Raw genomic sequence first — 26,956 nt, 5'->3', positions numbered from 1 at the left:
CCCTTTTAGTTTGAATTCTTGAGCCCTTGTTCACATGTGATTCACACTGTTACTTTCTCAGTTATGCCACTTCAAATAACATTTATTAATTTTGGGACCAATTTCATTCCTTTAAACAGCCACTCATGTAACTACATGGTATTAAACTTCTGGCACACACACACACGCACACACATACACACACACACACACACACACTTCCTGCATTTTCCTGTTAAATCTGAGCAGCTACATGAGTTGGCTCCTCCTCCTGCTATCCTCAGCTATATTTAATTTCCTTTGGTCACTACATTTTATTCCATGCACTGCAGACCGTCTTTCCTCCTCAGTGTATTTTAACGTCTGTATCAAACCAACATGAAGGGGATTCTGTTGTTTCTTCTCTTTCTGATTCTGTTGTTTCTTCTAAAAACTAGGGACCAAATCCGAAACGTTGGCGTGCTGATAGACTCAGATTTGACTTTCAGCAGTCACATCAAATCAGTCACCAAAACAGCCTTCTATCAGCTTAAGAACATATCCAGAGTGAAGGGTTTTATGTCTCAAACAGACCAGGAGAAGTTGATTCATGCTTTCATCTCAAGTAGACTCGACTACTGTAACGGTCTTCTGACTGGACTCCCACAAAAAAGCATTAAACAGCTGCAGCTCCAGTTTTAACCAGAACAAAGAGATCAGAGCACATTACTCCAGTTCTAAAGTCTTTACACTGGCTCCCAGTCAGCTATAGAATAGATTTTAAAGTTCTGCTACTGGTCTACAAATCACTGAATGGTTTAGGTCCTGAATACATGAATGACATGTTAGTAGAATATAAACCCAGTAGAGCTCTGAGATCTACTGACTCAGGTCAGATAGTTGAGCCCAGAGTTCAAACTAAACATGGTGAAGCAGCTTTTAGCTGTTATGCTGCACACAACTGGAACAAACTACCAGCAGAACTGAAATCAGCCCCAACAGTGAACACTTTTAAATCCAGGTTAAAAACTCTTCTCTTCTCCTGTGCTTATGATTGAGCTCTTCTAAAGCACTTTACATTTTAATCTTTCATTTGCACTCTATGTCCTTTTAATGATTTTAAAGCTAAATTATTATTTTATGCTGCAATCATTTTATTTTTGTCTTTCTATTTTTCTGTACTTTGTTTTTATTATGGGGCGGTGGAGGGGGTGGGGGGTGGGGGTTAATTGTATGTTTTAAGTTTCTCAAATTACATGTTTTTCTGTTTTATGTAAAGCACATTGAGTTGCCAGTGTGTATGAAATGCGCTATATAAATAAAACTGCCTTGCCTTGCCTTGCCTTGCTTTTTTCCATGTTGTCTCTCCAGGTAACGTAATAATTTAAACAATTATGTCTATTTCTACATAACATAACTCAGATGTTAACATGTCTATTCACTGCCACATATGTTTTAAACACTGTTGTACTTTTAAACTTGTAAAACACAACTTTCTTCTTTACTAGCACAATCACACATTGAAGTTATTGTTTTTTGTAGTGTATACAGTGGACTATAACAATAAATGTACTGAACGTAATTAAGGAGTGGACAATTTGTCAATGCTGGCAGTATTTAAAATGTATGAAAATCATGGTATTCCTGCTATACAGACAGGTTCAGAAGGATAATATGGAAATGACTGTCAATGAGGCAAATGTAACCAACTAGCTTCAAAGAAGCTTGTATTTATTTTCTCACTTTAGACAGATAAAGATCTTTATGATAAACTTGCTTGAGAACACTTACAGTATCTGCTTTATTCTACTCAGAAGCCCTTCTGGGTCATGGGGGAGTCCACACTGTATTCAAAACCAATATAACATTGTTTTATGGCTGCAGCATCAAATATAAACTCAGAAGTGTTGTGTATTGTTACCACCCAGCTCACTAGAGGACATGGAAACAACATAGAACCAGTTGGTATGGGTTAAATAAAGTTATTTATTAGCAGGGAGTTAGTAGCAAGAATGTTAAAGTTAATATACACCCAAAAGGGGAAAGTACCAATGTTACAGTGAACTTTCATGAGAGTTAATTGCAACAGTTACCATGGAGGTTTAAGGCTCAGTGACAAATAAGAGTTGGCAAGATGGGAAATTCAAAAATGTCTTAAAGATAGTTTTAAAAGCAGCATCAGCTTTATTAATGTGTATATTTTTTGGGGGGGTTTTGTCATTCGATATGACATTTGCACCATTTTTAAAACCAAAAGTAAGACTGAATGCTCCTTAAAATGTCCCATGGTGTAACCAAAAAAGAATGATAAATATTAAATATTTTATTCACCCACAGTGTGTTTAAGTGCATTTCTAAAAAGAATTACTTCATTTTAAAACATCAAATGAAAATCATGACATAATTTAAATTTTAATGCATTTTTGTCATTATTGATCCTAAACACAACCATATGTTCTAAATAAGTTGGGACCAATGAAGTGGCTTACATTTATTCCACATTTTAGTTCATATTTATTTTCCTGCACATAATCCAATTTTTATGAAAAAATAATGCTATCTTACTATACTGCTTCTCCAGTCAAACTCCATTGCAAAATCAAATATGACACTTGTGAACTTGGTTTTTCATGTTATTTCATTCATGAAAAAGGAACATCTGACAACAAGAAATGATTAGGATATAATATTTTAAACTTTATAAAATTCCATTTGTGTCCCCTCCCACTTTCAAATTTGTTTATTATCTGTGGAGATGATGCCGTGCAACTTCATCTCCACAGATGACCACTGTTTTTTTTATCTATTCCTGAATAGTCTAAAGTGGTCTCCATATAAACAAACTCAGTGAAATCTGCCTTTATTGCATTTTCACAAACAGAATAAAGCTTTCACAATTCTGAAACTGTTTTAAAGAGACTTTCTCTCTGAGATAATCCAGTCCAGATTTTACCAGTCTAGGTAGGTGGTACTATACTTTCTGTTGGAATATATCATTAAGACCAACTTAATTATTTCCTGGATTTTGTATCACCATAGTTCCTAGATGTTCCGACTTCTCAAACCAAATATACATCCTTGTAATGTAATATGATCTCCAATCAAGTAGACTATTACTTTAAATGAGGAGTGTTTACACTTTGTATCTGGATTTGTTTGTTTGTAAATACACAGTGCATGCATACACCAATGCATTTAATGTTTCATAAGAAGACTTTTTGGAGCGTTGCATTAATGGAGGGAGAAAACTATTCAGATATATTCTTCAAATCATTTGCTCTAATAGTAATGTAACTCCTATATGTATAACTATTAAGTATCTTATGTTGAAGATATTAACTCATAATTTAGAGGTTAACTTTAATTATCATCAAGTTGGTCATACATGGAGAAGACATTGAGGCTGTAACAAACTATAAATATTTGGGAACTGTTATAGATGACAAATTAAATTGGAGTTGTAACACTGACACCATTTACAAAAAGGGAATGCAGAGACTGTACTTCATGCGTAAGCTAAGGCAATTTAAAGTAGATAGGGATATGATGCGGGTCTTTTACCATTCTTTTGTGGAGAGCATTTTATGTTTCTGTTCTGTGGCCTGGTACTTCTCTCTGTCTATTGCAAATAAAAATAAGCTTCACAGGATAGTCAACATGGCCAGCAAGATTGCTTGACTGTTGAAACAAGGGTGGTAAAGAAGGCAAATAATATATGTGAGGATCTCTCACACCCCTTACATCAAACATATGAGTTGTTGCCCTCAGGTAGGAGGCTCAGGATGCCTTCATTCCAGACAAACAGATCATTCATACCTACCAGCATATCCATGTTAAATAAGACAACTAAGACCGAATAGCACATTGCACTTTAGTACTGAATAACTGCATTTTAGTATTGTACTGTATTTAAGTTGGGGTTTTTTGTCCTATTGTCAACTTGTCTTTTTGTCCTGGGAGGGTGGGTGTATGGTTTGTCTATTGTGTTCTTGTTTATTGTAATGTCTTTGTACTTGTATCAGATGCACTGAAAACGGCACAGAACAATTTTCCGAAAGGACAAATAAACAATCTATCTATCTAAGTTATTTTGTAATTATGAGGTCTTTATCTTGTAATCATCAAGTTAAATAAACACTGACCCTTATGTAGCTGGTTCTTGTTCCTTTTTGATTTGAGGTTTTTTCATACTGATGTTATTGAACATTATTTAGATAAATGACAATTATGAAATTATTATATCAGATTTGAAAAGTGTTGTTTTAGTTTTTCCACCACACCAACTAAACACAGGTAGCTGAGTTCATATAATAGCAGCTTCCTACTGTACTAATAACTCATATTAGTTATTATGATTACAGGTTTTAAAAACTCTGATTAATCAAATTAATGATAACATCACACACATGTCTAAAAAATTAAGATATTCTGTGACTATGCCTTGATTTATAAACTTTGCTCATCATATGTTGATTCTCTTTGAGGAATCACATAGCAGTGTACTGATATTTATATGAACTTAAAAACCCTTAAAAATGTTTTCTCTTACAGTGAAACACTCGCTGAAGTTTTTGACCACAGCGTCCTCTGGAGTCAAAAACATCCCAGATCTTTTGGCTGTTGGGTTGGTTGATGAAGTTCCAGTAGGTCGCTGTGACAGCATCGGGAAGAAAGTAGAAGCCACACAGGACTGGATGAAAAAACTGTTAGAAGATGATCCAGAACACTTGGAGTTGTGCACTCAGATGTGTTTGATGAGCCAACTCAAATACAAAGCTGAAATTGACATGTTGAAGAATCAGCTGAACCAAACTGGAGGTAAGTAAAAGTACTAAGAAACAGTAAAAAGTTGTGTTTTTTGTCAAAAAGCAAACAGATATAGTTACATTATAAACACACATGTTTAAATGTTCAAACAGATACACAGTTTGCTAACGGTGAGGGACTCTTTCCAAATCGGTGGTCAGTACCAATATTAATATTAACATATAACTTCCCTGAATTTGAATCTAGCCCTTGTTTTGTGTCTGTGTGTGTGTTTGGTCCTTCTTGTCATGTATGATTTCATCTGTATGTTTAAAAAGTTCTGGTCAGATAAGGTTTTGGTTAACTTGTGTTGGTCTTGTGATGAAGAGGTGACTCTTCCACGTGTTCCTCGACCTTCTCTAAAATGAAGCCTCACATAGACTGCAGCCACCTGTAACCCTCTGTGGGATCTCACTCTGCTCTCTGTCTCTCTCTCAGGTGTCCACATCTTACAGAGGATGGATGGCTGTGAATGGGACGATGAGACGGGAGAGACTAATGGATTTGCACAGTTTGGTTATGATGGAGAAGACTTCTTAGTATTTGACCAGAAGACTCTGACATGGATCGCTCAAAAACCAGAAGCTGTCATCACCAAACACAAGCGGGACAGAGATAGACCTGAAAATGAAATTTGGAAATCCTTCCTCACCAAGCATTACCCTGAGTTTTTGAAGAGATATTTGTACTATGGGAAGAGCTCTCTGCTGAGAACAGGTAGAATCACATGACCTGATGTAGTTTCATGGACCCAATATTTAAATGTCTCTTCTGTTTCTAACCTCACCCCATTCCTCATTCCCCCTTGTCTCTCCAGACCTTCCCTCAGTGTCTCTCCTCCAGAAGACTCCCTCCTCTCCAGTCAGCTGCTTCGCTACAGGTTTCTACCCTGACAGAGCCGACATATTCTGGAGGAAAGATGGAGAGGAGCTTCATGAGAACGTGGAACTTGGAGAGATCCTCCCCAACCATGATGGATCCTTCCAGATGAGTGTTGACCTGGACCTTTCATCAGTCACACCTGAAGACTGGAGGAGGTATGAATGTGTGTTTCATCTCTCTGGTGTGACGGACGACATCATCACCAAACTGGACAAAGCTGTGATCAAAACCAACTGTGGTAAGATAGAAATACTGACTTTACAATGTTTTTGCCTCAAAACGTTAATTATCAATTAAATATAAACACATGTGATTGATGTGAATATTAAGATGTTAACTCTGGGTTCAGATTTTACAAATGAGTTTGAAACAAAGTTATCAGTCCTGACTGTACTTGTTACCTTATGCACATGACCTACTTAAATTATTTAAGCAGATGTAATGAAAACCAGTTTAAATCTAGTGATGTTCCAGCACATGGTTAGGAGCACAGGTATGTATCTGAGGCAGAGGTGTTCACAAGTCATTTTTTGCAAGTCCAAGTCAAGTCTCAAGTCTTTGAGAGAGAGTCCGAGTCAAGTCTCAAGTCTTTGAGGGTCAAGTCCAAGTCAAGTCTCAAGTCTCTCGCAAACACTAAATCAAATTCAAATTCTATAAGCTCTGTAAAGTCCTCTATATAAGACAGTATTGATGATTGTTTCACTAGAATCTACAGCAATGTGATGTGGAAAAAATACAAAGGATTGTTTCAATTTCATAACTGTATTTTTCTTTTCTTTCTTTTTTTAACAATGCTGTAAAATACAATAAAAGAAATATATTGCACCAACAATGTATTTTGATAACAGGCACGCAGCACACAATATGTTGCATTTTAACAATAAATAAAAAAACACACCCACAATGGTGCAAGTAAATTATAAATTGTACTCATTTGACTTACTAACTTAAAAATGAAAAACTGGTTCTTTAAAACCTTATGGTTATTACAGTATGACTCCTCTCTCTCTCTCTCTCTCTCTCTCCCTCCGTCTCTCTCTCGATATGTGACAAATATCCTTCTTGATATCTAGAATAGGCTGCTTGGGTATGACTCTTATAAAGCATTAAATGTGTAGGTGCTCCACTAATTTTTTACACACAAAACGCCACTAGGTGACTGTACTGTAACTTAACTTAAGACAATGTCACAGAATAATCTTCTGGCACACCGTTATGAAATGTTAACTCAGCCTGTCACATCATATGGCCAGCAGCAAGAATGTAACGTTAATATTCGTTTGAGAGCTAATTGCTAATTTTAGCGTCTTTCACATTAGCAAGTGACTGACCGGTCTGGGTGTGTTTTCAGATGCCGGATGAAGTTTGAAGTGGTTGAACCAAAATCTTGAATCTTCTTGTTGCACACTTTGCACACTGCTGTCCGTTTGTAGGCTGACTGCGTGAAGGCATTGTAGCCAAATGTAACGATCCAAGGGACTCCTGTTGGGCTTCTTTCACTCGCCATTGTCTTAAAATCAGAGAGTTTCAGTATGTCTCTGGTATAGGCCTACAGTAGTAGTAGACGGGCTTAGCTCGAAATGCGCGCGTACACACACGGCGCATGCGTGATGTTGGTGTTTACTGTCAGCCTCAGTCACAGCCAGAGATCACTTCCCAAATGCAAACAGAGAAGACGAATGACAGATAATAATTAATGAGAATATAAATGATAACATGAAAATAATGGTAATTTGCGAGTCTCCAGCCTCGAGTTCGAGTCGAGTCTGAAGTCAATGTGTAGTGCGACGTAAGTGCAGCTCGAGTACGAGTCGCAAGTCCGAGTCACCAGCTCTGATCTGGGGTAAATTCCTCACCTGCACCAGCCTGGTCATCAGAATACCCTCCATTAGGAGGAAAGGAGCAGTTGAAGTTGTGCTGTTGCTAATCCAGCAACACACTTTTGCACAGTCCACCAGCCACCTGCTCAGATGGTCAGGAAAAGGTTGAGTCAGTTTTGTACAGAAACCTCATTAAAGATACTCATGCGTATTCATGCATGCGTGGAGTTGTATTCATACTGACAACTCTGTACATCTGGACAATAATAAGTTTCCTCACAAACTCGCCCTTTAGCTTTAAGGATATAAAAGTAACTAATATGATTTTAAATAATGATGTTTGATTAGGCCTATCACACATCAGTTTAGATAATTAGCCTATAGGTAAAAATACCAAAAGTACATAGTCATGCTCCTGGCACACTGTGAATGTTTTATTTTGGTTCCAGTTCCTCCCTCAGAGTTCCCTGCTGGTCCTGTTATTGGAGGTGTTGTAGGACTGCTGGCAGTCTGCATCACTGGAGTCTTACTCTGGAGAAGGAGAAATAATGGTGAGGCAATAATACTCTTCAAGCCATTTTAACTTCACTGTTTCAGCACAGAATGTAAGCTAACATTTAAGGAAATATGAATCAGATTTTTAATCTGTGGGGAATTAAATTACATTTTTTGTGCATGTGTACCGATTGTTTCACAAAGTGTTGTAATAGTCATTTCGACCACAAGAGGGCACAAGTGTACCACTACAGTGTTCTAAACAGGACACATTCATTTTTTATTCCTGGTGAGTTTTCATTTGTCCATGTACTGAAAACACATAATCATGTGTTAGCAAATTATGTAAAATTAATATCTGACTAGTTAGAAAGCTACAACGTTCTGCAACATTTTAAATGATGAAATACTGTAATCTCTCGTTTGTGTTTCAGGATTCAGGCCTGCAAACTGTGAGTATTATGTCAGTTTATCTATTTCTCGCTGTACAAAATAAATTCAGTGAATAGTTTAAACTGAATTGTTGACACTTGGTTTTTTATTTTATAGCTTCAGACCCATCATCCACTTAAACTTCTTGAGTCAAAGATGCAGCTCAATGATCACAGTGAGTATCAACAATATGCAGATACTGTATGAAGAATCTTTCCTTTGTTTCCTGAAACTAGCTAATACTGAGATATACTCTCATAAATATACTAAAAGTTTGTTAGGATTTGTCAGTCAAGTGATTCAGTATAGTTACAGCTGAAACAGAGGTTTTATTGTAATACTGACCATTTTAAATATATATATATATATATATATATATATATATATATATATATATATATATATATATATACACATTTACTTACTGTATGAATATATGAATATTAATAAGTCCAGGTCTTGTCCTGTTTATGTCTTTGCAGCTTTCCAGTAAAGATTTACTGGAGGATAGTGAACATAAATTGAGTCTCTGTGGCTTCAATGAATGTAAATTAACAAAACATTTTTTAATGAATGTTGAAATGTGAAGTCACAGATATCATCAGAAAGTCACAGGATACATCAAACTAAAGTGTGAATTCATAGATCAGATTCATGAGTTTCAGGTCCTCAGTGGATGCAGTGAAGAATGATATCTGTGAAGATGATCTGAGAGCTGACAGAAGCATTAATGTTGATGTGAATCCTCCACTGCAGGAGTAACAACATCTGGAGAGAAGTGATGCTGCTGTCCAGCTGTTTCCTCAGACCTTTGGTGGAGATGAATCACTGCAGCAGCTACCAGACACCAAAGAGCCACAACGTTACTCCAGTGAAGCATCTTTTATCTGCTGATATCAAATTTATACTGCCGTTAATAATCATTAGCATTAAATCCATTAATGAGAGACATGATGATACTTTAACTAGCACTTTAACTTTAACTTTTGCTTCTAAAGCTGAAACCAAACATACTAAAACATTATATGTTGAACTACTAATGCTTTCACTCGTAATATGTTTGACAGTTTCATTTTAGAAACATTAATGATTAATCTGCACTAGGTAACAGCTGAAAAAATATATTTTACTGTTTTGTTGTGATTACTTCCATAGTTTGAGTGTGATGTGTTTAAACTATGAACATGTTATTGTTTATTTCTCTCACTTTAACCAAAGTCTAAATATCTGATTTATGTCTCAGTCTTCTAACACACATTGCTCCTCCACTACAAGTAACAGCTGTAACTCTTTTTACACATACATTTTTAACATTTACTCATATTGTTTGAATGTTTATATATTATATATATAGTAAAACTCAGATTATTGTTGTAAGAGGATTAATTATGGTTGATTTGTCAACATGATAGTATATGTCTTCTCTATAGTTATATGATCTGTTCTTATCAGTGATACTAACAGTGTTACTTTTTTCAGTAACGGGTAATGTAACTAATTACTATTTCCATCGTTACAACGCCGTTACGTTACTTAATTAAATGAGGCACGTTACAAACTGAAGCTAATCTACTCAGTGAACCTGTTCTCATCCAACTTTGCTCTCAGCCATAAAAGCTGCAAAGCCTTTTTTTTTGTTTTTTTGGAGAGGGGAACGGGAGAAGGGAGGGGCGGGACAACCGTGATGATGATTGGTTAAGGCAGAGTAAGATTTCATGGTAAGCCAATCAGAGGCACTGTTTACACATGCACACAGCAGCCTCACACAAACTAGCAGAAGCTGCAGCAATGGAAGTACAGACAGTACTTTAATCTCCTTGAGGTAAAAGGCAGGAACATACATGTGAAATGTACATTATGTATCAGAGCCAAGTATTTGTCCACGTCCGTTACAAACAACTTTAACCTAATGAAGCATCTCTCAACGGCACATGCCACTACAAAACTTGTGGTCAAAAACACAGACATATTTATACTTTTTTTTTTAATTATTGTTTTTTAAAGTAATGCAATAGTTACTTTCCCTGGTAACTACTTACTTTTATAATGGAGTGATTCAGTTACATTTTGGGAGAAGTAACTGTAACTAGCCTATAACTAATTACTTTTTAAAAGTAACATGCCCAACACTGGTTCTTATTACTAAATGTGTTCACTTCAGTTAAAGTTTGTCTCTAAATCAATTACAAGTTAATGATTAATTGTGACTTCTTAATTCTCTTTTCACTGGTGATTTGTAAAATATGGTTTTTTTTGGACTACATTTTCTAGAGTCATTTTTATTTTCTTTGTTCCAAAAAGTTTTATATTTACCCTCAATCAATAAAATTATCTTGAGAACCTGAGTAAGAGATGTTCTTGTTACATCATATATTTGTCTCAAATGTTCAGATGTGTACGTTTAAAGGTTTTGTTACAAGTTTTGGGAAACACACGAGTAAAGTTTGACACCTGAAAGCATGAGATCAGTTTTTAAAATGTTTATTTCAGTTATCAAAATGTGTGAGGATAAAAGAAAAATGTTATGCAACTACAAAAACCCGTATTCTTCATGAATTTTGGTTTATTCATGAAAAAGTACAATGAATCTCTTTGACCTAGAGTGTATTTCTCTATATCACCACTAGAGAGCAACATAACTGTGAAATGTCTCAGCTGTGAGTCTCCAGAGAAACAGCTGACAGAACATTTCCTCCAATATTACAAAGAATTTCCTGACTTAAAGTTTTCAACATTTAAAGCTAAATTCGTACAGTCTGTTTCCATTGAAGATCAGACCAATACAGTAAAGTTAAAATCAAACATTAACTTTTCTATATTGTGTTACTGAAGATTTAAGCAGTTGAAAATTATCATCAAATTAATAAAAAAAGGTCTTTAATTAAAACTCAGCAACAGATATACAGTAACTGGTGTTTGGAAATGTTCGCCCTCATAAACCTTTATACTGTAAGTGATGGTGAAGATGTTTTGATGTCAGAAAAGATGTTGACAGTTATAATTCTTACAGAGACGAAAACTTAAAAACAGGAACAAGTTGAGCAGGCTGACATCACCAAACTTGAGTGGGATAGAGATAGATTCAACAATGAAAGGTGGAAAGACTTCCTCATTCAGCGTTGTCCTGAGTTTTTGAAGTTGGACTATGGGAGGAGCTTTCTGCTGAGAACAGGTAGAATCACATGACCTGATGTAGTTTCATGGACCCAATATTTAAATGTCTCTTCTGTTTCTAACCTCACGCCATGCCTCCCTCCCCCTTATCTCTCCAGACCTTCCCTCAGTGTCTCTCCTCCAGAAGACTCCCTCCCCTCCAGTCAGCTGCTTCGCTACAGGCAGTGGTGGACGAAGTACACAGACCACGTACTTGAGTAGAAGTTGAGATACCTAGTGTAAAATATTACTCCAGTAAAAGTGAAAGTGCTCCCTTTAAATGTCGACTTGAGTAAAAGTATAAAAGTACTTGGCTTCAAATGTACTTAAGTATCAAAAGTAAAAGTAATTTGGTGTAATGTAGTTCCAATGTCTTGGTATGTCCTTTATACACTCAATCAAGTCATTTAAGGTTAAAAAGCCCACTAACACCACCCTGAAAACAAAATGTTTTCCATTTGTGATATCTGGTATTGATATCTTTTGAAATTATCATAAGCACATCATACTAAATGGAAATCACCTGATTAGGAATTAATAGGGAGGGGGAAAACCACACTAGACACATATTTCTTTAACTTCCATGTGTTGGCAGGGCAGGCTACTGGACAGCGAAACTTTGTCAAATGAATGCTAATAGAGATATGGATGGAGGAGAAGGCAAGTTGGGACAAGTAGCCAGGTAGGGGGCCGGGCCAAAACTGCTCGACACACGATGTGTTCTGATTGGTACACTTGCGGTGCACGTTCATTTGGACCTGTCACAGCAGCCGGTCATGCATGCATGTTGTGGAAAGGAACATTGAAAGGAACGACAGGTTTTTGGAAAGTAGTTGAGTAAAAAGTAAGATTTTCCTCTTCCAAATGTAGTTGAGTCAAAGTATAAAGTCTCACAAAACAATGATACTCAAGTAAAGTACAGATCCGCTAAAAAGTTACTTAAGTACAGTAACGAATTACTTGTACTTCGTTACTGTCCACCACTGGCTACAGGTTTCTACCCTGACAGAGTCATGATGTTCTGGAGGAAACTTTGCTGCTCACACCTGGAGCTGCAAAGTTTCACCCAATGAACATGAGGCTCTCACAATTGACACTTTTCTCACGCCACACATCCGTTCTCTCACGCAGTGAAAAACAAATTCATGACTAATAACACTACAGCTTGATAAATGCATGAACATAAGTCCAAAGTACAACGCCTCACCTTCCCTTGAACAAATCTCACTGAACTGAAGTCAACACTTTGCAGTCCTGCTCACACCCTTCAGACAGAACTTCAACTTAACTCAAAACAAGATGAAGAGACTCATTTTGTTGCTTCTGTTTTGTCACCTTGCTTTTGCAGGTAAGATTACTTTTCATTCTCTCCTTTCTTTAACCATTTTTCTCAGGAGTGGTGCACTACGGTTACGATACGTTAAATTAAAATGCAGATACTTTACACAGTGAATTGGCACATGCATCTTTGATATGAAAGACAAAGTGCTTCTTCCTACCCTATTTTCCTTTACTGAAAATCTGTGATTGGACCCTGGAGCTGATTGATCTGATCTGATATGTAGCATCAATCATGGGCTAGTCCATGTCTCAGTGTATTTTAAAAACTACAGATATGTCTAAACTGTCAAAAATGTATTAATACCATAATAACTGCATGGGTGGAGTTTATACGCCACAAGAGGAGATATCACCACATCAACTAAACACATAACAGGTTGTGTCATAACATAGCTTCCTACTTATGTTAATATATACATTTTTTTAAATGTGATTCAATCAGATTAAATTATACAATAAAATCACATAATTAAAAAAAAAGAAGATATTTCGTGAGTATTCAATTAAATTAAGGCACATGGTAGAGACCCCAGTGATAAATATTTATTTTTTCTCATCATATGATGTTCCACTTCCCAGAATCCCATAGCAGTGAACAAATATTTATATAAAGGCTTAACATTTTGATTGGATTTAAACGTGAATGTTTGCAGTGTGTAGTCATTACTAACTTGATATAAAATTATCACTAAGGTCAATTAAGATGATTTAGTCGTTAAGGTAAATGTGCCAACAAATACTTGCCTGCATTTATTTGTATTTTGAGTTGTGTTTTTGGCTTAGTTGCCAATAGTAGGTCAATATTCACTCTCCTTTTAGCTTTTGTTTAGTCTCAATCAGTCCAATTATAATATCTGGCTCTTAGGTTGGTACATTTTCTACTTTCATCACCAGCTCACCACTAACTTTGTGTGTCTGAGGTTTCATGTTGGGCAAAATACTGAAAGTAATTAAATGTAATTATCGTGAGTATGTATATGAACTTAAAAACCCTTAAATCTTCTTTCTCTTACAGTGAAACACTCGCTGACGTTTTTCCTCACAGCGTCCTCTGGAGTCAAAAACATCCCAGATTATGTGGTTGTTGTGTTGGTTGATGAAGTTCTCGTAGGTCAGTGTGACAGCGCCAGGAAGATACCAGAAACCAGACAGGACTGGGCACAAAAAATGATAGACGATTATCCACAACACTTGCAGATGTACATTCAGAATTGTTTGTCAAGTCAACACGAGAACAAAGCTCACATCAACATGTTGAAGAAACAACTGAACAAAACTGGAGGTAAAAATGTAAATTTGTGTTTTTCGTCATTAGCAAACACTCACTCTGCTCTCTGTCTCTCTCTCAGATGTCCACATCTTCCAGAGAATGACTGGCTGCGAATGGGAGGATGAGACTGGAGAGGTTAATGGATTTGTTCAGTTTGTTTATGATGGAGAGGACTTCTTAGTATTTGACCTGAAGACTCTGACATGGATCGCTCCAAAACCAGAAGCTGTCATCACCAAACATAAGTGGGACAGAGATAGACCTGAAAATGAATGGTGGAAATACTTCCTCACCCACCGTTGTCCTGAGTTAGTGAAGATATATTTGGACTATGGGAAGAGCTTTCTGCTGAGAACAGGTAGAACCACATGAACTGATATAGTTTCATGGACCCAATATTTAAATGTCTCTTCTGTTTCTAACTTCACTTCCTTTCTCCTCCTTGTCTCTCCAGTTCTTCCCTCAGTGTCTCTCCTCCAGAAGACTCCCTCCTCTCCAGTCAGCTGCTTCGCTACAGGTTTCTACCCTGACAGAGCCGAGATGTTCTGGAGGAAAGATGGAGAGGAGCTTCATGAGGACGTGGAACTTGGAGAGATCCTCCCCAACCATGATGGATCCTTCCAGATGAGTGTTGACCTGAACCTTTCATCAGTCACACCTGAAGACTGGAGGAGGTATGAATGTGTGTTTCATCTCTCTGGTGTGACGGACGACATCATCACCAAACTGGACAAAGCTGTGATCAAATCCAACTGTGGTAAGATAGAAATACTGACTTCACAATGTTGTTTTCAAAACATTTGTTATCCAATTTAAATAAAACTCTCACATGAATCCCAAACTGTCCGTGCATCATGATGGAGAAAGCCCTCTAGCTTTAAGGATATAAAAGTAACTAATATGATTTTGAATAATGATGTTTGATTATCACACATCAGTTTAGATAATTATAGGTGAAAATACCAAAAGTGCATAGTCATGTTCCTGACACACTGTGAATGTTTTATTTGGGTTCCAGTTCCTCCCTCAGAGTTCCCTGCTGGTCCTGTTATTGGAGGTGTTGTAGGACTGCTGCTCCTGGCAGTCTGCATCACTGGAGTCTTCATCTGGAGAAGGAGAAATTATGATCAATATCAATACTCTTCAAGCCATTTTAACTTCACTGTTTGAACATATTTCAGCCACCAAATTCAAACTAACATTTCAGGAAAATATTAATCAAAGTATAGAAGCCCTGAAAGGCAAGTGAGATTCATTTTCATTTCCCCTATTTTTTCCCTGTCTGTGGGAAATGAAATGAAAATGTTGTGCTTGTTACGAGTGTTGTAATAGTCATTTTGACCACAAGAGGGCACAAGGTACCACCACAGTGTTCCAAATAGGACTGAAAGCATTCATTTTTTTATTTTTAATTTGTCCATGTATTAATTCAATAAATTGATCAAAATACAAAAGAAGACATGAATGTTAGTTTATCAATGATAGATAACTTAAACACTATATATTTAAAAGTAATATTTTTTTTAACCTGCCAAAATATTTTCTCAGCTATTTTCACTGATGACAAATGAAGGAAATGTGAAAGATTATTTAGGCAAAACATTTTTTTCCTCCTGTTCTTGAGTTATAAACACAGGAGACAAAATGATATAAATCAGACTTTTGGATCTCCAGAAAAAAATAAAATTGCCTTTCAGGGCTTCCATACAACAGCGTAACCTGGCTGATGTTCAGTAGCTTGACTTCGAACTGGCGAGTTAGAAATTAATGCAAGAATCAGTCAAATGTACTGTATGTCACATGTATTAGTGTTTCTTTGTTAACTTTAATGTATTCTGACATTTTATATGTTGTATTACTTTTATTTCTTGTCTGTATTTCAGGATTCAGGCCTGCAAACTGTGAGTATTCATTCAGTTTATCTCTCTATCTGTCTCTCTCTGCACAAATAAATGCACTTTATACTTTAAATTGAATTACTGACACTGTTTGTTTTTCTTTTATAGCTAGTTATCATTTGAAACTTCCTCAGTCAAAGATGCAGCTTTTAACTGATCACAGTGAGTATTTCATCATGTCATCAACACTGTGCAGATACTGTATGAAGAAGCTCTCCTTTCTTTCCTCCTGAAACAAACTACAGTATACTGACATAATACTCTCATAAATACACTGAAAGTCTTTCTTAATAAAAGAAAAGAAAAGAAAACAATATACAAACAAACAAACTGTTTGGCTGTTTTGAGAGAATCTCTCAGTTAAGTGATCCAGTATAGTTTTAGCTGACACTAAGGTTTTATTGTAATATTGATTGAATGTTTAACATTTTGGACCAAAATCAAACATATGGCATATAATGAAATCAAATACTGTATGTTATGACCACTAATGGTGATTTTGAATAAAGATGCATTATTAATATTTATGTATAAATCACATTCATCAGATTCATGAGTTTCAGGTCCTCAGTGGATGCAGTGAAGAATGATATCTGTGAAGATGATCTGAGAGCTGACAGAAGCATTAATGTTGATGTGAATCCTCCACTGCAGGAGTAACAACATCTGGAGAGAAGTGATGCTGCTGTCCAGCTGTTTCCTCAGACCTTTGGTGGAGATGAATCACTGCAGCAGCTACCAGACACCAAAGAGTCACAACGTTACTCCAGTGAAGCATATTTTATCTGCTGATATCAAATTTATACTGCCGTTGATAAGCATTAGTATTGAATCCATTAATGAGGGACATGATGATATTCAGCACTTTAACTTCTGCTTCTAAAGCTGAAACCAAACATACTAAAACATTATATGTTGAACTACTAATGCTTTCACTCACAATTAGTTTGACAGTTTCGTTTTAGAAACATTAAAGGGTTTTCGCGTCTTATTTGTTTTTTAAAATGTAAATTTCTTTCAGGATTGTAAAAGTGTTTTGCTAATGTAATTTCTTTTATGACGTTCAAATGTTTTCCAAAATGTAAATTTGTCTAAAATTTTGAAAAGTCTTTCACATTTTGTTTTGTTGTTTTGCACTTCCTGGTCATCGTAAGAGACTCTCACAGGTGTTCAAGGGCTCAACTTTAATACAGGTACAAATTCAACTTCACTACCACATTTATAATCTGGCCTCCTCCCCCAAAAAAGACATTTTATAAATTCAGACGCCAAAAATCACCTATTATTAGGTTGGAGTGATAGACGCCATCTAGTGGCCATTGTAATTATAACTGCTATTATTACAGCTCAGGGGTGGTTCATAGAGAACAAGCAATTTTACCAAATGTCCATTATGATGATGATGGAGGACAACAACAACAACAACAACAATAATAATAATAATAATACATTATTTATTTATTGCTTACATTTTTGACTTGCTATTATTTTTTTAGTTCAAAAGTATTTTCAAATAAAATTTTCTACTGTTTTCAACACAGTAAAATACCACAACATCCATGTTCATTAACTGTCATTACCATGAATACACACATTTTTGTTTTGTAAATATCCAGAAAATTCTAAATATACGTTAAACACTAAAAACAAAAACACAAAATAAATCACAGCCTGTGATTTCATACTCTACGAACAGTTCAAGCCAACTTGATTATGGCTGGATGTACATTAAGCCATTTGGTCCTACTGACATTTAATTAATTTCATTTGCAAATGTGTAATAATTGTGAAAATGTATGAAAATATATAGTCATATATTGTGGTGTCATATGTCGTATTATTTTTAAATAATAGTCATATATTTAGATGTGGTGGAGATGACGTGTTCATTAAGGATCAGAAAAAATGTCAAAAGTGACCAAATTATCTTGTGATGGCAGTGCATTCTCTCTTTGACCCTAAAAAGTTCAAATTTCCATGTTCAGAGTAACTGGGTTACGTGTATAGATGTTTTAAGGTGAATCTAGCTGCTGTTCACTTCCTGTTTTCAACCGCCAGTGTCAAGTTTCCAACCATGTGTTAGGACAGTTTTGCTTGGTGTTTCCTGCTGCCATGAAGACAAACGACACACATTTAAGGAAGTAATAACTGAATAGGCATATTTTATTTCTATGGTATTATCCTCAACCCACACCAACCCCAACCAAGTGTTTTTGTGTCTAAACACAACCAGACCTTAACCACAGCGTTCTCACACCATAAACCATAATTATTTATTAACAGTGGTTTGTAACACTTGGAAAGTATAGATATAGAGGTGGCCTATTAAAAGATGCTCCCATGGGTCATTCTTGAGTACAATCGACCTGTGTAGTTGTTTAATTATGAGGACGTGTTCAGTATTATTAGAGCCTATTTGAATGATCTCCACTCTGTGTTCAACATTAATTTGACACATTTTCTTGTTTGATATGAAGCTGTTATCTGTTCCTGTCCGCTGCCACCAAAGCTCTTTGTCTGGGCTTGTCTCCTTACTTGAAGAGTTAAAAATAATGATGATGATGATAAACTTCATTTCTCTTGTTAAAGAATAGGGTCACAATTTTTTCAAGTCTGTCTTGAAATAGTAGCCAGATGTCCAAATGATTATTGATATGTTTTTCTTGCTGTAATCATTCCTCCCATTCTTACTAACTATTATAAGATCCCTTCATAATGCACTTACAATGTAAATAAACAGCCCTCTTTTTGTTTATTTGAAGCTAATGTGAATCTTCAGCCGTACAAATGAGTCAAATCAATCTTTTCACTGTAGCTGGACAGAGGACAATATTTACTGAAGCAATATACATTACATTTGATTAACTCTTCAGGTGAACTATTCAATACATGTTTGCACAAAAAATAGACCTTTTGCCCCCCATCACTGACATTGTAGGGCATTTGAAGGAAATCCTGAAGTTCATATGCGCATCTGACTGTTCTAAGACAGACTTAACAGTTTTTGAACATTAAAATCAGTCATAATCAAGTGTAAAGCACTTGATAAAAATAAGTTCAAGAAAAACAAAAACAATAAAAAAAATCACTCCCCACTCCTCTCTGACATCAAGATTACTTTAATGTCTTCCAAAATATTCGGCTGGTGCTCAGTCTCTGTACTCTTTTTTATTATTATTATTTTCTGTTAAATTATTATTGATTAAATTCTAACTTAAAATTACCTTCATGTTTTTTTCCACTAATCATTGTTGCTGCATTGATTTATTTTACTGTATCTATGTATATATTATAAAATTACATTCTCTTTCATTATTCATGTCTCTTCCTCACATACATCTTTAACCGTCTTCAGTCACCATTCCTTAGAGCTATGATATAATGAAGGGAACTGAATTTAACTAAATGCAATGTATTTCACTACAGATGTGCTTCTGTCTGGGTTATTAAACCCCATGTAAAAGAAATCCTTCATCACATTAGAACAACTGTTTAATAACTTGCTTCTCTCTCACAGCAGAGTTTTTTAGGGTGATGTTGCTCTCTAGTGGAGAGTTACTGAAATTTAGCCTCAAAAATATAATTGTAGAAACACACTATTTTTAAATCTCTGGATGCACAAATGTAATTGAAAAAAAAAGCTCACAGTAAAGATATGCAGTGGTTCACTATTTTACACACTTACATATTGATAATGCACAAATAAACATAAGCTTTATGCTGCATTTAAAAGCATCAGCTCTCTCCAGATGATTTTGGGTTGAGAAAGACAACTCTCTGAGACAATGTTTGATCCTGTTGACTCCTCAGTAGAGTTCATCATCTTCTTTTAACCTTCAGGCTGTTTTCCTGTCAAGACAAATGAACAGACAGCCAAAGTGAATTACTGACCTAACTGGTGTTCACAAATGCAGGGAATTAGCTTTTATTGTTTGTGGTAAATTAGACAAACATGAGTAAGAACAAAAGAAATTATGTTGAAACCTGAAAATAATAATGAGGGGTTATTATTAGTGAGATTTTGAAATGTATTAAAGGATAGTAGGAAGAATCACTAGAAATGTCTATTTATTTGAGAGTTACATTTTTGTCTCACCATTTTTGGTCATTTTCCAGATGTAGATATGTGTTGCTATGATGCAGAATACCAGGAGGAGCATGAGGAGCAGGACTACAGCAGCTCTAATAATGACCGGACGAGCAGGGAAATCTGAAGGAGCACGTGAAATTAAAACAAGATTTGCACTTTAGGTTCACTTACTTTGCTGGAACTTAACAAGCCATGCTATGTGGTTTTCAATGTGTTTTCATGGTCGGCAGCTTGACTCTAGTCAAAAAGCCCATACGACACAGATACCCTTAATACAAGGGCGACTGACCTGAGATTGAAAATCATGCCTAAGATGGACACCCGGCACACCTGTAGCTGATGACCAATTTTTTGCATTTAAATCACTTCTGACTCTAGTCTTACCCCAGTTGGATTTGATCACAGCTTTGTCCAGTTTGGTGATGATGTCGTCCCTTACACCAGAGAGCTGAAACACACATTCGTACCTCCTCCAGTCTTCAGGTGTGACTGATGAAAGGTTCAGGTCAACACTCATCTGGAAGGATCCATCATGGTTGGGGAGGATCTCTCCACGCTCCACCTCATCATGAAGCTCCTCTCCATCTCTCCTCCAGAATATCTCGGCTCTGTCAGGGTAGAAACCTGTAGCGAAGCAGCTGACTGGAGAGGAGGGAGTCTTCTGGAGGAGAGACACTGAGGGAAGCTCTGGAGAGAGAGAGAGAGAGAGAGAGAGAGAGAGAGAGAGAGAGAGAGAGAGAGAGAGAGAGAGAGAGAGAGAGAGAGAGAGAGAGAGAGAGAGTCTTTGTGCCCAGTGTAAATCAGATAAAGTAGAGAAAAAAAAATGTGTACAGTGACCAAAATATGGGTTTCCCCTTCCCAATGAAGGATAAGAGCTCATTCAAACTCTCTATTGTTCTCATGCCAGAACTGGCAAGCCAGTCTGGTTTCACCAAAAGGTGTATGAATATCACAACAATTTCTTGTCATTCCCCTCATTCATCTCTGCATTTTAAAGGATACATCTTCCTGTATTCCTTTAGGCTATATCAGGTGTTTCAAACGGAAACACCCACTCAACCATTACCAAAAAGCAGTGACATGGGTTAGAGCCAGGGAACGCCATATACTTGCTGTATGTTAGAGAAAGCTTTTAGAAGGGCTTAGGAAAATTGCATTTTGATGCTAACACTTATTTTGACCTAAATATTAATTTTTGTACTTGGATTACTACCAGGAAGCTACGGAATGATACGAAAACCTCAAAATCTCACAAATATATGTACCTTTTAAACTTTTTAGCATGTCATTTCATGCTGTTATGTTTGAGTGATGGTGAAGTGATATATTTCAGATGACATCAATATAATGTGACTTAATTTTATCTCATAAGCTGATTTTGGCATAATGTTGGCACAAACAGCAGGAGATCCTTGTTCAAGACCAACCATGACATTTTGTGAACATTTTCACTCTCACATCAGATGTTTTAGTCCCATTAAACCATCAAACCAAATCATGATCTTTCCCTAAACTTAGTTGCTGATTGTCTTATCACCTGCACATAAAATGTGACATTGGCATATGCAGATTGAAGTGACTGAGAGACACTGAACTGAGGGAGACAGCTGTTAAATTCATATTCATTATAATGTACAATAGAGACAGGATAGACATTAGAGCTGAACGATTTAGAAAAAGATATCTATTTGCAATTATATTGACTGATATTGCAATTGTGATATAACTTACGATGTTAGAGAGAGTGATGCAATATACATCATTATTTTTATTCAGTTTCAAAAAAATATTTAAAAGATTATGATGTGACTAAAGGATGTTTCTAAAGTCTGTAGAGTATGATGTGTTGAATGTTATTTTATCTCCTTCAACCAATATTGCACCTCATGCGATTTGAAAATCTCTGTAGGCCATATTGCAATTTTGATAAAATACCGATTAATTGTTCAGCCCTAATAGACATACTATACATGAAACTACATCAGGTCAGGTGATTCTACCTGTTCTCATCAGAAAGCTCCTCCCGTAGTTCAAATACTTCTTCAGCAAGTCAGGACACTCCTGGTTGAGGTAGTTCTTCAACTGTGTGCGTTCAAAGCTTTGTCATTGTCCCACTTGTATTTGGTGTATATTATTATTGTTGACGTTTAAATGAATTAGTAACACTATAACATGCAAATAAACAACATTGAAGTCTGGTTGAGAAAAGGAGGGAGTGACAGAGGAGAGGAAAGACAGACAAAGCGAGGTGAGGAGAGAAACTAAATCAAAAAGAGAGGACAGTGAGACAGTAAATGGAGGAAAAAAGTGGTATAGATGTGGAAAAAGTGTCAGAGAGACAATTAAAAGAGAAATATGTGTAAACTGAGACTCAGCAGGTCTCTGTGTGTTGGTTCATATTTATTGTAATGTTACTGTAAGTTAGAAACAGAGGAGGCATATTAACATTGTTGTGTTCATGAAACTACGTCAGGTCATGTGATTCTACCTTTTCTCATCAGAGAGCTCCTCCCATAGTACAGATACTTCTTCAGCCAGTCAACGCAAATCTGGGAGAGATAGTGCTTAGTCTGTACGACCAAAGCTCTGTTACTCTCCCATTTCTGTTTGGTGGTTTCAGCCTGTTGTATTGGAGCGATCCATGTCAGAGTCTTCAGGTCAAATACTATAAAGTCTTCTCCATCATAACCATACTGATTAAAACCATTAACCTCTTGAGTCTCATCGTCCCATTCACAACCATACATCCTCTGGAGAGTGTGAACACCTGGGAGGAAGACAGAGACACAGACTGTAGTAAACCAGAGTGAGATTGATGGCAGCAACAGTGTGAATGAATCTGAAATGTTGGACAGCAAAAGAAGTGGCAGCCATTTTTAGTTTTGACAGATACTGTAGGAACTACCAAAGAAATGAATGGGCCAAAGAAAATGTTGGCATCTTACAACTTTAGTCGTTAGTGTTAAACTATGTTTAGTACTGTGGACCAATGTAGCTAGTACAATTTTAATATGAGAATGGGTTGCCTGTTATCAAACAAGTCAAACACAGCTTTGGCCTGAGGTACATGAATCATTTGCACATACAAGAAATTTGCCTTGATGTTGTGCTGTATAACAATCAAAAGTATGAGAAAATACAAGTAGTATAAAAGTCAAGTAATGAAAAATGATAAATGGGGAAAAACAGCTCCACTGGTAACTAAAGCTGCAGTCATGTCTTTATTGTGTTTATTGTACATTGAACTAAAAACAATACAGTAAATATACCTCCACTGTGGTTAAATCGCTGCATCCAAATTCTAATGGTGTCGTTGAAGAAGCGTTGGTTTTCCAGACACTCTGCAGTAGAATCAAGAGGTTTTGTATCTTCCATTAATTTTTTCATCCAGTCGTGTTTGGCTTCTGCTGTCTGGTTGTTGCTGTCACAGTAAATCACTTCAACATCATCAACCATCGCAACACTCACAAACGCTGGGAAGTTTGAAACTCCAGAAGACCCAGTCAGGAAGAACCGTAGGGAGTGTGTTACTGTAGGATAAACAGGTTTTCAGTTTGTATTTATTACCTTTTTGCATAGGTTTATCTAATCACCATAGACAAAAAAAAAAATTATCTAGAGATAATTTGAACAGATATTCACCCAGATACATGTATTTACATTTGTGTTTCTGTTTTATACAAAGTATAAATTAATATCCTCTTAGAGTTTCATGCTATGTGAATTGTAAAGTTAATGTTGCTTATTATTTTATTTTAATTAAAATATAAAGGGGAAGTTGTCACTCCCATTACATAGCCTACAGAGAGGAAGTGGATAGTCCTCAGTCATAAATACACTGAGTTGAAGAGGAGGATCCAAAATGTTCAAGTCTGTCCTAAAGCAACAGTCAGTTTCCCAAATGAACACTGAATACACCTACAATGTAAGTGGTGGGGGGCAAAATCCACCGTCCAAGTGGAAATCATTCAATGTTACAGTATTTTTAGTGCCAAAGTCTTTTTGTTACTATACTTCCACCACAGCTCAACAGGTAAATACAAAGAGGGAATTTGATGCTTAAAAGACTGTAAATGTGTCAAATATCTACTTGACATGACTAACTCAGACTGATGAAGCCTCATATAAACTCCACATTAACTTCCACACCATCAGTTACACTGAAAGTTCATTTGAAAGGAATCTTTTAATAGTCAGTATGAACAGGCAAAATTATAACCGTGAGGAAAACCTCTGTTACTGTTCATATGGGAGACTGAAATTTGTTTAAAGACTTGAACAATTTTGAATCTATCCTTTAAGAGCTGACCAGTTTTTGTGGTCTTTTTAATTGAGGTTGTACTGTACCTTCCCCCATAGCTGTGTACTATTTCCTGGTGTAAAAACACACTGTTCACCACAGATTACAGGAAATAAGAACATCTTAGAATATGTTTCACGTATGAATGTCAAGTGAAAAACGGGACTAGAGCTCAAATGAGCTGCTGAGTGTGTGTAATAGCCCCTTAAACTAATTAAAACAGCGAGGCATAAACAGTTCATGTGTGAGTGTGGAGTCAAATCTGAAATCATGTCTAGATGCTGTGAATTTGGTGACAATCTCACAGGTTGCATAGTAATTCAGTGATTATCTGGTTTACGGGAAACAGCATTTAAATGAAGTGAGTTGAAAGGTCTATAAACTTGTTTGTATGATATGTGACATTAATCATTTACTGTTTCTGCATAAGAATGTCAGCATTTAGATTTGTGTAATCTCAAAGTTGAGAAGAAGGTAGAACTAATGTTATTTAAAAAGGTATAAAGGAAAAAATAAAGTTTGATCTTACTTGGAGAGACGACGTAAAAGAAGTGGAGCAATAAAAATAAAATCTTCATCTTGTCCTGATAAAGAAGTCGAGCTGACCCTTGAGAGATGAACCTGGTGTGATGCTCAGCAGTGAAGAAACCAGAACTGAAACGTGTCTGGTAAAATACTGAAAGATGTGTCCCGCCTACTTTTTGTGTCTGATGAATTTAGATAAAAGCTATTTTCTCACAAAGCATTTCCCACAAATAAATTGTATTTTAGTTTTATGTATTTAATAATGAACACATTCATGGGCCGGCTACTTGACACATTACACTACCAAATACAATATGCATCAATAAATAGACTAAATGAGGGTCATGATATAACACTAGTTAGCACAAGCAGAGCTCTCACTGGACTCTATGGGTGATATTCCCCTCAAATATGCTTTCACTGTATCCAATATGTATGAAATTTAAATGTGTAAACATTTAAATCGATACAATAAATCCTCAGTGTGAGATGTTTGCTGTTAGCATGCTGGATAACGAGTGCTGCTAAAACCAAAGAAAGCCTTGTAGTACATTTATCAGAATATTATGTCAACATGTTAGTGTACTATAGTGTAGCTTGTTTCAGGAGGAGCAACAAAGGTATCTTTGTGGCAACCATTTAAATAAATAAACGTTATTAAGTAAAACAACCAAATTAAAGATGCAAATAAATAGGTTTATATATAAAAGGTATGGGAAGTTTACATTTTACTGTCATGTTATTGATTAGATGTTAATAATTATTTAATAATAGTGTAGGTTGGGGGTTATTTACTCAGTGAAAAGTCAGTAATATGTAAATCCAGGTGTAAAATTGCAGCATTAAACTCTGCAGTTTAAGTGTTAAACTGTTTGCTTTTTTATGGTGTGACCTATCCTCTCTGTTGCAAACCGACCACTTCCTGTCAACTGCAGTGAGAAGTGAGAACTGTGCCAGCACACCCAAACCACCCAAACCACCCAAACCACGTACCTACAATCAAACTATTTGACTAATACTTACTTAAACTTCATATATTCCCTTGCTAAACTGAAGCAGCATCATTGTTTGTACTGTTGGTATTTGTAGTGTTAATTACTAATATTAGTGTTTATTTGGAGTTTTTGGAGAAAGACACATACAAGCCTGCACACTTTTTATTTGATGTGTAGTGAACAACATCCAGACATGAAAACGGGTCATGGGTGAAAAAGGTGAGAAGGATACGACCCCTCTAGGGAGGTTAGGGCTTGAAAGCATCAATCTGCATTTTGAGAGGAAATTCAAGCAGAACTACAACCCGACCCCGTATAAGCAGCAGAAGACGGACGGACAGAGGACAGTACAGTTTGATGAAAGTGCAAAGATTAAAAGAAACATGTTCAATGTAAATTTCTGCTTGAAAACCACATCTTTATCTCATTTATATGGAAATGGTTAAATATTTGATCTACATGGACCCACCCTGAGTGTGTGATTCAACATTATTTAATGAAATATTATTCATATTATATTCATATTAAATATCCTCTGCCACATTGTCTTTGACATATAAATTTAAATGAGCAACCTCACAGTTTACAGTCAGACGCTGTATGAAACATCAAAGATATGCTGTTTAGAGTATGACCGGCTGTCAGTCGACTAATGCACAAGCTACAACAAGAGGCCGGAGGCTTGTTAACTAACATTAACGTTACGTTATCTTTCTTGCTTTAATTCTTCAAGTGATATATGTCCTGTAGCCAAAGCTGGATTAAGAATTCAGAGGCCCTTGGGCCAGACTCTTAGAGGCCCTTACACGGGCGGGCACACACACACACACACGCACACACACACACACACAAACACACACACAGGCTGTGTCTCAAATGGAGCACTTACGTGAGTGCACCAGAATGTAGTGCGTAGTGCGCACTGAGCACTTACCTCTGTAGTGCACACTGTCGTGGGTAAGTATTGTCTGAAATGGAGCACTGGCGTTTT

At 36.3% G+C, this 26,956-nt stretch overlaps 2 protein-coding genes across 2 annotated transcripts in view; one reads left to right on the top strand and one right to left on the bottom strand.

The window, feature by feature from the left end:
- LOC128374430 (major histocompatibility complex class I-related gene protein-like) overlaps nt 1–8,564 on the top strand; it is a 36,200-nt gene extending 27,636 nt beyond the window's left edge. The window contains exons 6-7 of the mRNA XM_053334695.1: nt 8,396–8,413; nt 8,511–8,564. Of these exons, the coding sequence (XP_053190670.1) occupies nt 8,396–8,413; nt 8,511–8,533 (41 nt within the window). The 3' untranslated portion in view covers nt 8,534–8,564. The remainder of the gene's footprint in view (nt 1–8,395; nt 8,414–8,510) is intronic.
- The window catches only part of LOC128373851 (major histocompatibility complex class I-related gene protein-like), a 115,494-nt gene extending 90,450 nt beyond the window's left edge, over nt 1–25,044 (bottom strand). The window contains exons 1-3 of the mRNA XM_053334046.1: nt 24,975–25,044; nt 23,415–23,675; nt 22,634–22,912 (exon numbers count right to left, since the gene is read on the bottom strand). Of these exons, the coding sequence (XP_053190021.1) occupies nt 22,634–22,912; nt 23,415–23,675; nt 24,975–25,023 (589 nt within the window). The 5' untranslated portion in view covers nt 25,024–25,044. The remainder of the gene's footprint in view (nt 1–22,633; nt 22,913–23,414; nt 23,676–24,974) is intronic.
- Between the last annotated feature and the right edge of the window lie 1,912 nt (nt 25,045–26,956).

The sequence above is a fragment of the Scomber japonicus genome, chromosome 15, assembly GCF_027409825.1.
Source record: "Scomber japonicus isolate fScoJap1 chromosome 15, fScoJap1.pri, whole genome shotgun sequence".
NCBI lineage: Eukaryota > Metazoa > Chordata > Actinopteri > Scombriformes > Scombridae > Scomber > Scomber japonicus.
Note: the sequence above shows the minus strand (reverse complement) of the source record. Positions and strands in the feature narration are given on the sequence as shown.